The sequence below is a fragment of the Ips typographus genome, linkage group LG11 (assembly GCF_016097725.1).
Source record: "Ips typographus isolate SLU linkage group LG11, UJ_Ityp_2.0, whole genome shotgun sequence".
Lineage (NCBI taxonomy): Eukaryota > Metazoa > Arthropoda > Insecta > Coleoptera > Curculionidae > Ips > Ips typographus.
This window is the reverse complement of record NC_138432.1, coordinates 14,492-29,440: the sequence shown is the minus strand read 5'-3', so window position 1 is coordinate 29,440 and position 14,949 is coordinate 14,492. Positions and strand designations below refer to the sequence as shown.

General features: G+C 41.5%; 2 protein-coding genes and 1 pseudogene across 2 annotated transcripts; all 3 read left to right on the top strand.

Annotated features, from left to right (window-relative positions):
• The first annotated feature begins 385 nt into the window (after positions 1 to 385).
• Positions 386 to 805, top strand: LOC145735641 (activity-regulated cytoskeleton associated protein 2 pseudogene; annotated as a pseudogene).
• A 9,080-nt stretch (positions 806 to 9,885) lies between these two features.
• LOC145735639 (uncharacterized) lies at positions 9,886 to 10,602 on the top strand. Its single transcript, XM_081989629.1, has one exon. The coding sequence runs from the start codon at positions 9,886 to 9,888 to the stop codon at positions 10,600 to 10,602; it is 717 nt and encodes a 238-aa protein (XP_081845755.1).
• Positions 10,603 to 10,928: 326 nt separating this feature from the next.
• LOC145735638 (uncharacterized) lies at positions 10,929 to 14,569 on the top strand. The gene is made up of 4 exons (XM_081989628.1): positions 10,929 to 11,913; positions 11,956 to 12,120; positions 12,198 to 12,440; positions 12,513 to 14,569. The coding sequence occupies exons 1-4, from the start codon at positions 10,929 to 10,931 to the stop codon at positions 14,567 to 14,569; spliced, it is 3,450 nt and encodes a 1,149-aa protein (XP_081845754.1).
• Positions 14,570 to 14,949: the final 380 nt, after the last annotated feature.

Genomic DNA, 14,949 nt, shown 5'->3' with positions numbered 1-14,949 from the left:
GTACATTCGTTTATGTACCAATATTGTGAAAGGACACTGTGAGCAGTTCCTACAACATTCCTGGATTAACCTGTCTGAGATTGACACTGTCTTTTAGTTCATCTTAGATCTGTACATTTGTTGATGTACCAATATAGAATTTGCAAGTTTTTGGACTTCCTTGAAGCAGTGCAACAATTACAGGTTGTATTTAACTAGACTAGTGTGTAATATAACCTATTAAGTGACAAACAGGGCAAGTTGTGTTACTTTGCATGTTTATGGTTGCTGAAGACATTATATAAAGTACTTGCTAAGTTGTGGACCTTTCGCGTTCGCGTTTATTTTAGTCAATCAGGGCTGAACTGAGTAGGTTCTATTGGCTAAACGTTTCGTTTCGTTCATCATGTCCGATGAGGAGGTTCCACCTATGGTCACCCAGGTCATAATGACCCCAGACATGTTGCATACCCTTCTACAAGAACTACGAGTTGATCATACACCTACCGCAGTCTCAAACCATGGCAATTTTTCCCAATGCACATCTAGATTTTCAGGAGGCAGGGATGATGTTAGTGCATTTATTGATGGTGTCTCTGTGTACAAAGAATGTTTAAATGTATCAGATGAGAATGCACTTAAGGGATTATCTATGCTTTTACAAGGTGATGCTGCTACATGGTGGCAAGGAATTAAAAGTAATGTGACATCTTTTGATGAAGCTTTAGAGGCATTAAGACACTCATATGGTAATGTCAAGCCAGCTTATCAAATTTACAGAGAACTGTTCTCCTGTGAGCAAAAAGCTGATGAAACCACAGACTAATTCATTAGTAAAGCAAGAGCATTGTTAGCTAAACTTCCAAAAAGCCATCCTCTACCAGAAGCTGCCCAATTGGACATGGTTTTTGGCTTGTTAAGTCCTCAAGTAAGAGAAAGGCTTAACCGTGACAGTTGTCGAACCTTCAAGGATTTAATAGAAGCTGCTCGAAAAGTGGAACTGGCCATCAATGAACGAAAAGGGTTTAGTACCACTAAGTCAGAGTCAGAAATGAGGAAACAGAAGCTGCAGTGCGCATATTGCAGAAACTACGGACACTCCAAAGCTGATTGTCGAAAACTGGCAAACTTAAGTGTTAATGAAGCTCCAAGAAGCCCAAATCAAACCGATTCGACATCAAAGCCACCTGAAACAAGGTCATCTTCGCTTGTCTGCTATGGATGTGGGAAAGTTGGACATGTTCGAACTATGTGTCCAACTCATAAAGGCCCTCGAACTTCTGCAAGTTCACTTGAAGCTGAGTTTTTCTGCCAAACGTTTAATCGTGAGCCATGCAGACGCCCAATGTTGGAAATTCAGATACTAAAAGCCAAAGGTTATGCATTAGTTGATACTGGAGCTAAGTCGAATATAGCAAGTGCATCACTGAGAGCCTTATTTATAAAACATGGTCTGCCTTACAACCGCCAAACTTTGTCTATGACACTAGCAGATGGTATTGAGCGTCTTATAGAAGCTTGTATATTTCCTGACGTGATTGTCAGGATTGGTCAAAGGGATATAGCCACTACTTTCATATCTGTTGAAGACCATCACAAAAGTAGAACACTTTTAGGCGTTGAGTTTATCCAACAAGCTGGAATAGTTTTGGATACGCCAGGAAATAAATGGTTCTTCAAGGATAAACCCTGGCAAGAAGAGGACATAATACTGGAACAGGAAATTGTCCTAACCACCTCTAGAGCAAGCAACTTGGAAAGAACTGATATTGCGGAGATCAGTGCACCAGAAATTTCAGAATTTGACCTTCGAACAGATGAAGGAAAAACAATAAGTAAAGAAGAACAAAGACAACTTAACACATTGTTAAACAGATATTCTGATTTGTTCTCACTTGAGGCAGGAAGTGAATCCACTCCTTTTGCTGAGCATGCAATAAAATTGACAGATGATGTTCCAATTTCTGTTCCACCCTATAGGATGTCTGAACCAAAGAAAGAAATCTTACAAAAAGAACTGGACAAACTTCTGGAAAAGGGATTTATTGAGGAATGTGAATCTGCTTATTCATCCCCGGTCGTTTTGGTGCCGAAAAAGAACGGCGAAACTAGGTTGTGTGTCGATTACCAACGACTTAATGCCATTACCCAACCAGACAGATACCCACTACCAAGACTTGATGATCTTTTGCACAAAGCCAAACAAACACCATTTATGACAACTTTGGATCTAAAATCAGGTTATCACCAGATAAGTGTTAGACCAGCTGATCGAGATAAAACCGCATTCATCACACCGTTTGGACTGTTTCGTTACAATGTGATGCCATTCGGACTGCGCAATGCCCCTTCGACATTCCAACGCATGATTGACCGGTTTCGTAGTGGACTACAACAGCTGACTATATTAGCTTATCTAGATGATCTGATAATATTGTCAGAAACATTTAACGAACATCTTCAAGCCCTTCAACTGGTGTTTGAACGACTTAGACTGTTTAAATTGCACTTAAACAGGACCAAGTGTTCTTTTGCGTGTGAACAAGCAAATTACCTGGGACATGTCATCACACCGCAAGGTATTTTACCTAGTCAAGAGAAAACCTCAGCAATCCAGGATATGAGACCCCCTCAAAATGTCAAACAGCTGCTGACCTTTCTACAGACCTGTTCATGGTTCAGAAGATTTATTAACAATTTTGCAGAAGTTGCTAGACCACTGACAGAACTGACAAAGAAAACAGCTAAGTGGAAATGGGACAAACGACAGCAGGAGGCTTTTGAAACCTTAAAGGAGTCGTTGATAAGTCAGCCGATTTTGCGACAAGCAGACCCCACAATGCCTTACATATTGAGAACTGATGCCAGCGCTTACGCAATAGGGGCAGTTTTACTCCAGGGGGAGGGGCCTGATGAGCGCCCAGTGGAGTACGCGAGCAGATTATTGACCTCAGCCGAACGCAACTATGCTACAACTGAAAGAGAAGCTCTTGCGGTAGTTTGGTCTGTGGAGAAGTTTAGAGGTTACCTAGAGTCGTCAGAAGTTGTAATTAAGAGTGATCATCAACCTTTAAGGTGGTTGTTATCTTTAAAATCGCCTAGTGGACGCTTGGCAAGATGGGCACTAACACTCCAAGCTTACGATCTTCGAATTGAGTACGTACCAGGACGAAGCAACGTAATTGCCGATACATTGTCAAGACCAACCATAGATGCAACAGAAACAAATCTTGTCGCTGTTGACATGCCAACAGAGAGTGCGGCCAAGATCAGACAAGCCCAATTAAGCGACCCAGATGTAAGAAAGATAATACAGTGTTTTGAGTCACCTGAACCAAATGAAGTAGACTATAAAAGATGGACTGAGAGAGGGTACCATATGGTAAACGGAATCTTATATAGATATGACCCAGAACTAGACGAAGAAGAAGGCCAACAGATTGTACCTCAAAGCGAAGTACCCACTATCTTGAAAGAATATCATAATACACCTCTAGCAGGACATGGAGGGAAAGAGCGCACAATCGACAGAATTCTGAAGCGATATTATTGGCCAAGTTTGCGTCGAGACGTAAAACACTACGTGACTCGTTGTATAGATTGTCAGCGATACAAACCCAGCAATCTGAAGCCTAGCGGACTGTTACAAACCCCAGCATCTAATCAACGATTTGAGGTTCTAGCTATGGATCTCTTTGGCCCGTTACCCGAGACAGCTGAAGGAGATCGATGGATTTTCATAATCGAAGATGTGGCCACGCGTTGGGTAGAATTGTTCTCACTAAAGTCTGCCACTGCAGAGGCATGTGCGAAAACTTTAATTGACGAGGTGATCTTGAGATATGGTGTGCCACGACGAGTTGTCAGCGATAATGGCACTCAGTTTGTCTCAGCTGTGATGCAGCAAACAGCTCATTGCTTAGGCTTTGACCAAAGCCTAATACCTGCTTACCATCCAGAGTCGAATCCTGTAGAGCGGCGTAACAGGGACTTGAAAACACAAATTGCCATATTTGTCCAAACAGAACACACCAAATGGAACCAAGTACTACCTATGGTGCGATTTGCCCTAAACACTGCCGTTTGTCAAACGACTGGATATACCCCTTCCTACTTGACCTTTGGACGAAAATTAAGATCGCCGGATGATGTCCATAGAGATATGAGGAGTATTGTGACGTCAGAGAATTTTGTGTCCGAAGTTACCCCACACCTACAAGCCATGTCAAAAGTATTACGGCAAGCACGAGAGCGTCAAGAATTAAACCTAGACAGAAATAAGGCCTATATTGGTCAGCATCGAAGAGACGAAACATTTAAGGAAGGAGACGAAGTTTTAGTGGATGTCCACGCCTTGAGCCAAGCGAGGAATTGCTATACATCCAAATTTGCACCGCGACGCGATGGACCCTACCTTATCGTGAAACAATGTAGTCCAACTACATTCCAAATTGCGAGTATGGATGAGCCGGAAATTGTATTGGGGAAGTACCATGCATCAAGCTTAAGGAAGTTTACCCAACCCGAAGAACCCAATCCTAAGCCATTAAAACCAATACGAGGACGAGGCCGACCTAAACTAGACCGACACAGAGAACCACCTGAAATTGAGACTAGAAGAGTTGAAATGACAGAAGACTCAAACCACCTTACAGAGCGAGAATATGAGGCGGAAGGAGAGATAGACCGAACAAGAAACCAGAGAGAGGAGAATATATGTGAAGGAGAAAGTAGGAAAGGCACCCGGAAAAGGAAGAAAGCTACTAGGTGTCCCTGTTGTCCAAATGAAGTTTCCTCTTGCAACACAGACGAGGACGTAACTTGTGTTGCAAAGGGGGAGTATGTAACAGACCGACCGCCCCGTTGGGAAGAGGAGAAGAGTGACAGTGACAGTGACAGTGAGAGAGAGAGAGAGAACGAGAAGTGAGTGACTAGAATGTGGTTAGATTAGATGACTAAGCTTTTTTTGGATTCTGTGAAAAATAATATAATAATTTTCGAGTTAAGACCTGTGTGTGCTTTTCCTTGTCCAGAACTACTAATTGCTTCTTACCGAACCCCTTAAACCAGTCGAGGGTGATAAACCCCAGGCTACAGTACAAATTTACTCGTTTCCAATTTTCCATAGTTCTTTTTGGACTGCAATTTTCTTGATTTAATTGGAGACAAAAATCTTTAAATGCTCCTTCATTTTGTGAAAACTGTTTTTTATACTGCAGGTACATTTTCAATTGGAGAAGACTGGTCCTTGCTTTCTTGTCTGCTACAAAGTTTAATGTAACAGTCTGTATCATACTTATTTATTCCAAAACGTGCTTACATTTAAAATAACCTGGATAAGCAAAATTTTTATTTATTTTTAGCAAGGGTTATTAGACCAAGCAAAAGCACTGGATTAAAATAAAATAAATAAAAACTGCAACAAATATGTTATATAATTTATTTTGAACTTAATTGAAACTTTATTTTATTTATGTTTTCATATTTTATTTAATGCTGGATATTAAACAAAAATTTTATTCTACTACTAACATTAAATCACAAAAACTTATAAAACTCACCAGCCACTGCAATACCTAGTAATTCGGGTATTTCTTGGATTCCACCAGGGAAAATATAAAGTCCAGTTAAATTGACACATTTTTTTTCTACATCAGATAGTTCCGCATTATTCCGAATTTTTGCTTTTATGTGGGATTTCCATTCAATGAAGGCCTAAAATTTCATAGTCTATTTTACTAATAGGCTCTATAATATAAATGAATCAGACAGATACAATACAATACAGGTACATGTGAAATTGCAATAAAAGTCTTAACTACGAATGTAAATTATATACCTTTTTCCATTGTTCACCAGTTTTTTGGGTACCTCCAATAGAATTTATAGCCTTTGCAGCTTTTTCCCAAGATTGTCTTTTTAAATCTGGGGTACCTTTTCCCCACTTTAAAACCTCAGAACTTTCTACCTCAGTTAGAAGTTGAATATTGCTGTCTTGCGGCTTCTTAGACATATCTAAAATTGACTTAAAAATTAAGTTTGGTACTTTATCCTAATTTTGAATTAAGTACTTACCGTTGCCGGAAAAAAAAATCTGTAAAGTTGGTTTTCGTTAGTATTTTAAAAGGTGGGGTCAACGGGTTTAACATGAAATTAGGGGAAATTAACTGTAAAAACTTGTATTAAGGGAAACTACTACAGCGTTATTATGCACTTTTATAAGCGGGAACTTAGTCGACTGTCAACAGTGTCAACCTACTTCTTAAAATCTAAGGTTAGAGCGTACTCCTCTCTGCGCGTAGGAGGGCGCTTTTTTTTTTTTTTTTTTTTTTTTTTTCTTTCTCCATGGGTCTGTCGGCTGTCAGCTCCAGATAGCACGTAAGCCTAATGGCTTATTGTACTGTCCCCATGTTTGTGGTACTTTAGTTACACCAGTCCATTATCCCTGTTTCCCGTACGAGGTGAAGAAGGTCCTTGCTTGGTGCTCTTTGTATCTCTTTCAGTACTAACTTAGTTTTCCCGAAGATTGTTTGTCGCCTTTGACCAAGTGCTTCACATTCACATATGATGTGTTCAAACGTTTCGATTTCCTCCCCGCATAGTCTGCAGTCCAGGTTATCATCGAATAGTTTCATGGTGAACAGGTGTTGTCTCACAGGTCCATGCCCTGTGAGAAGCGCTGTTAGGTCTTTCAGTTCTTTCCTGCTGTACTTTAGCAGTTCTTGAGCCTTATTTTTATTTGGTCCTGCAATAGCTTGCTTCCTATGCTTATTTCCTGGGTACGTCTTCCAGCGTTCCAGGTGTTTTGTGGAGGGCGCTTAGATTACACACATAATAAAAGTATATGCTACAGTCTCCCCCTTTGCACCACGTCAAACGTCCGCGGATGTGGGGCAACACGAGAATAGTTCAAACACTAGTCTTCGACACAACACGGGCACCTCCTCCTCTTCGTCAAAGTCCTCTTGCGGCGGCCCTCAGTCTCTTGGTGCCTGAGTGGAGTGTCTGGTCGTCTACAAAGCTCTGATTCTGAAGAAGCCAACTCTTCATGGGTATCCTCTTGTATTGGATCTTTGCTGTTAGTACTTAGACTTGCGGGTTGTTGACCAGGTGGTCGCCCTCTTTTTCGTAAAGGTATCATTGGGGTTGGTCTGTTACCTTCAGCTTCCTTGTACGGTGTGAACGCAGACACATGGTACTTCCCAAGGGAACGTCTGGTCTCTCTTCGGAAGCCACAATGTAAGTGGTTGGGGTCACAACTTTCATTATCTGATATGGTCCATCTCGTTTCGGAGTGAGTTTTGCTGTAAATTTATGGCTGGCATTGGACAAATTATGTGAGGTAATTAAGACCTTGTCGCCAACATCATAACTTTGGTCTCGGCGATTTTGATTCTTCGCTTCAGTCCTGGCATCTTGCGTTTTCCTCGTGAGTCTCTCGAGCTTTCTGGAGGGTAGAACTGAGGTTAAGCAAGTAAGGAGTGATTTGACACACGAAATTATCATTTTCAATGATTGCGCGCATGTTACGGGTCACGCCATCGGTAGTTCGCAGTTCTCTTCCAAATGTTAGATATGCTGCAGTGTAGCTGGTGGATTGACACACAGTAGTATTCATGGCAAATCTTACGGCTGCGAGATGTTCTGACCAGGCTGTGTGCTCCTTGGAAGTTAGGATGGCCAGACGGGTTTTCAGGTCGCGGTTCTTTCTTTCGACGAGATTAGCCTCTGGTGTCACTTGCTGCATAAGGGCTCCGACGAACTGTACGCCGTTATCACTGATAACCTTCCTAGGTACACCATACCTTAAAATCACCTCGTCTATCAAGCAACGAGCGCATGCCTCTGCAGTAGCTGCCTTCAAGGGGAAAATCTCCGTCCTCGCTGTATCTTCCACAATAAAAATCCAGCGATAGCCTTCTGTAGTCTCTGGTAGCGGTCCGAAAAGATCGACTGCTATTACTTCAAACCGTCGAGCTTGTACTGGGTTTGCAACAGACCGGCAGGCTTTAAAGTAGGAAGCTTTAAAACGCTGACATTCGATGCATTTACTACATGTTCGGTTATAGTTTTACGCATTCCAATCCAGAAATATCGGTTTTGCGATGCGTTGGAAGGTTCCTTCTATGACATAGTGTCCAGCGGTGGCTGTGTCATGGTATTCCTGCAAACCTTAGTTATTTGAGAAGGTTGGTATTACTATCTGGGGTTCGTCTTGGTCAACTTCCGGATTATAATGGTAAAGGACGCCATTTGATAAGATATAACCGCGGTCAGCCCACTTCTTAAAATCGACAGAAGTTGAAACAGCTTCTAAACCATCGACAATCTTTTCAAATCAGGGTCTTATAGTTGTTCAGCTCGTATTTCTGCGGCTGTTCGTGTAGGTAAAGTGACACTAACAAGGTTACTTGTTCCCCGGTCTCTTCTCTAGGTGGTCGACGACAGGGTTCAGCAATCACGTTCTTTTTACCTGGTATGTAATCAATACGCATATCATAGACTGTAGGCTTAATGCCCATCGAGCTAATCGTCCTGTAGGTGTCTTTAGTGACATCAACCATTTCAGCGGTTGATGGTCGCTCTGAACGTAGACTCTAGAGCCTTCAATATAGCCTCTGAACTTACTGACCTGCCCAGACAACAGCAAGCGCCTCTCTCTCTGTGGTAGTATAATTTGTTCCGCAGAAGTGAGTAACCTGGAGGCATACTCCCGGGTCGCTCATCCTCAGCCTTCCCCTGAAGTAGACATGCTACGAGCGCGTAGTTACTGGCATCTGTCCGTAAAAATGTATGGCAACGTTGGGATCAGCCTGTCTCAATATAGGGGCGGAGCTTAACAGGGTCTTAAGCTGGTGAAAGCGTTCGGATTGGGCGTGTTGTATTATGTACATTTTCTAGTTTCAACGTCATCTGTTAGCTGAAAATTTTGTTTTGAAAAGTAATGTCAACGTGTAACTATAACCTAAAAAAGGGCGATTATTGGGTTAAGTAAAACATAGGCACATTTTCTTGATATCTTTTAGGGTTGTAATCCCATCTAAAGTTTAGTTCTAACACCGAATAAAGTTGATTCGAGTATAGGGTGTTATATTTTTTCCCGATCCAGATGTGCAAGAGAAAACTCCAAGGGCAAAACGGGGTAGTTTTGTCGAGGGGCAACATTAGTGGCGACCGTGACAGGACTCTTGTGACTTTGGTTGGAGTTGGACAGTTTTGTAGTGTATTTTTGAGCTTTTGGGGACATAGTATGGAGCAGCTAAGGAAGAATAGAAAAATTCTGCGTACTATGTTTACAAAGAGTGCCAATGATTTGGAAGAGCTACTAACTGGTGAAGAGGTGAACTTAGATGTTCGAGTGGCCTTCGACATGTTGAATAATAAAGCTGAGAAGCTAAAAGCTCTCAATGAGGAAATATATGATCTACTGTTGAGCGAAGATACTGAAGAGGACCTCATAATGACGGAGTTAGAAGCATGTGATAACTACATGAAGAGATTCTCCTATTAAGTTTACGTTACGAATCCCTCATGCAGAAAGATAGAAATGGATACCATGCAGCTTCAGGAAACCCGGAAACCAATAGTGTTGCACCGTTACAAGGTAAACAAGTTTAAGTTGCCTGTTATTGAATTTAAGACATTTTCCGGTAATATCAAGGAATGGTTACCATTTTGGTCACAATTTCGCAAAGTTCATGAAGACCCTGACATTGATTGCAATGATAAAATTGAATACCTTATTCAGGCTACTGTTCCTGGCAGTAGAGCCAGGTTACTAGTAGAAAGTTTCCCTGCTGTTAAAGAAAATTATCCTAAGATCGTTGAGTCACTAAAATCTCGTTTTGGCAGGGAATTTGCAAATAGAGGTGTATATACGTGGTCTGCTGCAGCTTATTATTAACAATGCTACCTCTAGTAATAATAGACGTATGTTCACTTTATGATGGCCTGGAAACACAAATTCGTGCTTTGGAGACTTTAGGCATTACCACAAGTGGATATTCAGCAGTGTTGTTTCCTTTGATTGAGTCTTGCCTACCTGAGGACTTATTAAGAGTGTGGCAGCGATCGTTTATTAGTAGTAGTATACCATCAGAGCCACCAGATGTTGAAGCAGTCAGTCTCGAGGCCAAACTAAAACATTTGCTACATTTTCTGCGAAATGAGGTTAATAATGAGCAACGCATTGTTCTTGCAGCACAGGGATTTGGTCTACGTAGTGAAACTGTGGACAATTTTCAAGAGACCCCTGTGAAAGCAAACTCCCGTCGACAGCCTAGTGCCAGTGCACTGTTGGTGCAGTCAAACCAGAAGCCAAGTCCACCACAACGAGAACCAAATAAATGTGTATTTTGCAACAGTTGTCATGACAGCCTAAACTGTTTTAAAGCCCAAGGTATGACTTTGGAGAAGAGGAAAGAGTTGTTGTCTTCCATGAGGGCTTGTTTTCGATGCTTGAAGTTGGGTCATCAGTCACGGCAGTGCCATGCCAGGGTTAAATGCATAATTTGTGGAAAGTCACATGTAACCCTTATGTGTTTCAGTCTATCAACAGGTGGAAAAGCAGTGACAGAGCTGAAAGCCGACGAAACTCCCGCGTCGACGTCCAACGATTTTTGACTTGTACTAATGGGACGGGTTCTCATGTATTTTTGCAGACTTTGAAGGTTAACTTGAATGGTCCACATGGTTCCAAAAGCGTGAGGGTACTTATTGACACTGGTTCACATAACAGTTACATACTAAAAGCCACAGCAGACTCATTAGGATTTTCTATAAAACAGAATTTTAAAATACGCCACTGTTTGTTTGGAGGAGTGTCATCTGAACAGAACCACAATGTTTATGATATTTGTTTAAGTCAAGGAAATTACAAGTGTACTTTAGAAGCTTTATCTCAAAATGTTATTTGTACAGATGTTTTGCCTGTTTTTTATGGACCCTGGATGGACGATTTGAGGCAGAAGGACATTCCCCTCTCTGATTTTAATACTCCAGGCCCCATAGAGGTGTTGATAGGGTCGGATGTAGCTGGGAAGCTGTATACTGGACGTACCCTTAAGCTGACAACCGGTTTAGTTGCTGTGGAAATGCTACTTGGTTGGACCCTGATGGGAAAGGTACCAATTGATAGACCTTTAGGACACACTTTAAGTGCTATAAGTTTACTTATAAATGATGCTTTACTGTCCCAACTATGGGATTTAGATACTTTAGGAATTCGTGACCCTTATGAACAACGCTCTCGAAGAGAACAAGCTTCGGCGGCAGTACAGCTCTTTTTAGAATCTGTTCAAGTTACACCAAGGGGTCGTTATAAAGTAAGGCTTCCCTGGGTAGATGGACATCCGCCATTGCCTTCAAATTATGAGCTGGCACAAAAACGTTTGAAAAACACTTTGACGAAATTAATCACCAGTCAATTGAGGCAACCTTACGATGAAGTTTTCTTGGAATGGATTAAAGCTGGGATCATTGAAGAAGTTAGAGAAAACCAGGTAACTTCATTGGTTCATTATTTACCTCACAGGCCAGTCGTCAAGGAAAATAGCACTACCAGAATTAGACCAGTGTTCGACGCGTCAGCCAAAGACAAACAGGGACCCTCACTGAATCAATGTTTAGAGACTGGCCCCAACTTAATAGAGCTGATACCAGACATACTTCTTCGTTTCCGTCAACATAAAATAGGTGTGTCTGCAGATATAAGAAAAGCATTTCTACAGATTAGTATTCACGAAGCTGACCGAGACTTTCTGCGCTTTTTATGGGTCGATTCTGAAGGGAATGAAATAATTTATCGACACAAACGAGTAGTCTTTGGTATTAGAAGTAGTCCATTTTTGTTGGGGGCTACCTTAGAGTACCATATAAATCAAGGTTTGAAGGAATGTAGTCTTGAGTTTTCCAAACAAACTTTAGAAAGACTTAGTAAGAGCTTTTATGTAGATAATTGTGTTTGTAGTGTTCCAGATGAAGAAAGCTTGATTACTTTTCGACGAGAAGCCACTACATTTTTGGAGAAAGCATTATTTGACTTGAGAGGGTGGGAGTTTTCTCATCAGACGTTACCAGAAAACAGCGAACCCGTGACTGCGTTACTTGGAATGGAGTGGAACACTGACCAGGATACCTTAGGTTTGAATAAATCGCTGTCACACTGTTTTGAACAATTTCTGAATACCCCTGTAACAAAAAAATAATGCTGTCTGTAGCTCAAAGAATATTTGATCCTATTGGGTTTACTTGTCCTACGACATTGGTTCCCAAACTGCTGTTGCAACTGACATGGGGAATGAAAATAGGTTGGGACGCTGAGGTTACTCCGGATATTTCCAAAGACTTTAAGAACTGGCTGACAGAGTCAAAACATCTTTTGGACATCAAGATTCCTCGTTGGATTCATGCAGGATTGGAAGACGCAGAAGACTGGACGCTGCATACTTTCTGTGATGCAAGTAAAACTGCTTACGCAGCTGTTGTTTTCTTGCGTGGAGTTAAACATGGTAAGGTTTTTGTTACTCTCCTAGCAGCGAAAAGCAGAATCGCTCCAGTGAAAAGAATAACTATACCACGATTAGAACTATTAGCAGCGGTGATTGGAGCGAGGTTGTATTCTTCAGTCCAGCAAAGTTTACAGTGTAGTTATGGAAGTTTTTTCTGGACTGACTCCTCTACAGTTTTAGCTTGGATTCGACGACAGGAAGAATGGAACGTATTCGTCACCAATCGAGTCAATGAAATAAAAAATGCAACCCCCTTCGATGCGTGGAGACACGTTCCTGGCCATCTTAATCCTGCAGACCTGCCATCTCGTGGATGTTCGGCCAGTCAACTTAAAAAATCAAATTGGTGGGAGGGCCCAGAATGGCTTTATACAGCATCTGATAATTGGCCTAACCAATGTTCACTAACAAATGAACAAGAAGTTCAACGTGAACGCAAGAAAGGGCTTGTTACCTCATTATTAGCCAATAATGATTGTAGTATGACCGTAGATGATTGGCATATGACTTATTTCTCTAAGTATTGGAAAACCGTCCGAATGATAGCTTGGATATTTAGATTTTCTCATAATGCTCGATTTCCTTCCAGACGATTACAAAGTGTCTTGTCTACTGAAGAATTGAGTAAAGCAGAGACGTTTATATTTAAGCTGCTGCAACAACAGTCATTTAAAGGAAATGAAGAAAAACGACTTGGAAGTTTTGATTATTTTGTGGACAAATCGGGTATCATACGTTTGAAGTCTAGAGTGAGTCAACGCGACGATACTGACCAGTTTCGTTACCCTATTATTTTACCTGCCAAAAACCAGCTGGTTGAAAACTTGATATTTGACCTTCATATTAAATCGTGTCATGTTCGAGCACAGGGTCTATTGGGGATACTTCGAGAAAACTACTGGATCCCGGGCGGTAGGCGAGTTATCAAATCCATAATTTCTAAGTGTGTCGTGTGTAAGAGACATAACGGTAAATCGTACGTCGTGGATTCACCTGCTCTGCCGCGGGACCGTGTTCGCGAGGCTGCTACATTCGAAGTGACCGGTTTAGACTTTGCTGGACCTTTATATTTAAAAAATGGAGAAAAGGCATGGATATGCCTTTTTACTTGTGCTGTATACCGTGCGGTGCATTTGGAACTGTGTACTTCACTGTCGGTTGTTAATTTTCTTCAAGCTCTTCGTAGGTTTATCGCTAGACGAGGACGACCACGGACCATTTACAGTGATAATGGGACTAATTTCGTAGGGACAGAGACACTGTTCAGCAAGCTGGACTGGGATAAAATTACTACGGAAACCAGTATAGAACGTATTACCTGGAAATTCAACCCTCCGTCCGCACCCTGGTGGGGAGGATTTTGGGAAAGGTTAGTGGGAGCTGTTAAACAACTTCTCCGTAAGACTTTAGGACGGGCGTCGTTGAATTACGAGGAGCTAGTCACAGTATTGTGTGATTGCGAAGCAATTGTGAACTCCAGACCGTTGACGTATTTGTCAGATGATCCCGAAGAACTAATACCTCTCACTCCCATGTTCTTTTTGAGAGACCAGGCGAGCAGTAGCGTTTGTGACATTGATGCAATAGATGGTCAGTCACTTTGCAAAAGAGTTGTATATCTCAGGAAAATCCGAGAAGATCTACATCGAAGATTCCGAACTGAGTATTTAGGTCAGTTAAAGTTACTAAACTGGGGAAAACGTACAACAGAACCTAAACTTGGTGATATTGTCCTTATTGGCAATGACAATGAGAAACGCCTCGATTGGACTATGGGACGGATTTGTGAGCTGATGCCTGGCAAAGACGGACAAGTACGTTTGGTCAAAGTGTCTACTAACCGAGGAACCTTTATGCGGCCGATTCAGAGACTTTACCCTTTGGAATGTGTGCAGCAGGTTAAGGTATGTGAACCAAGTTCGTCCGAATGTGTTCCTCAAGTCGTGAAAACCACCTCCAAAAAGAATGGTACAGATGAGGCTGATCCAGAACAAGAAGTTCTGATCCCTAGACCGGCTCCAGTGATGCAGAAGATGACTAGAAGCGGGCGTGTGTCTAAGATGCCCAAAAAATACTTGTAAATTTAAATTTGATTTGTGAGTCACTTGATTGTACTTTTTAAGTGACTCAGGTGGGAGAATGTTGTATCTATGTACATTTTCTAGTTTCAACTGTCATCTGTTAGCTGAAAAATTTTGTTTTGAAAAGTAATGTCAACGTGTAACTATAACCTAAAAAAGGGAGATTATTGGGTTAAGTAAAAATAGGCACATGTTCTTGATATCTTTTAGGGTTTTAATCCCAATCTAAAGTTTAGTTCTAACACCGAATAAAGTTGAATTCGAGTAAAGGGTGTTATATTTTTTCCCGATCCAGAGTGCAAGAGACAACTCCAAGGGCAAAACGGGTAGTTTTGTTCGAGGGCAACAGGGCGGTTTCCCACGTCCATGTAGCGTTTTTC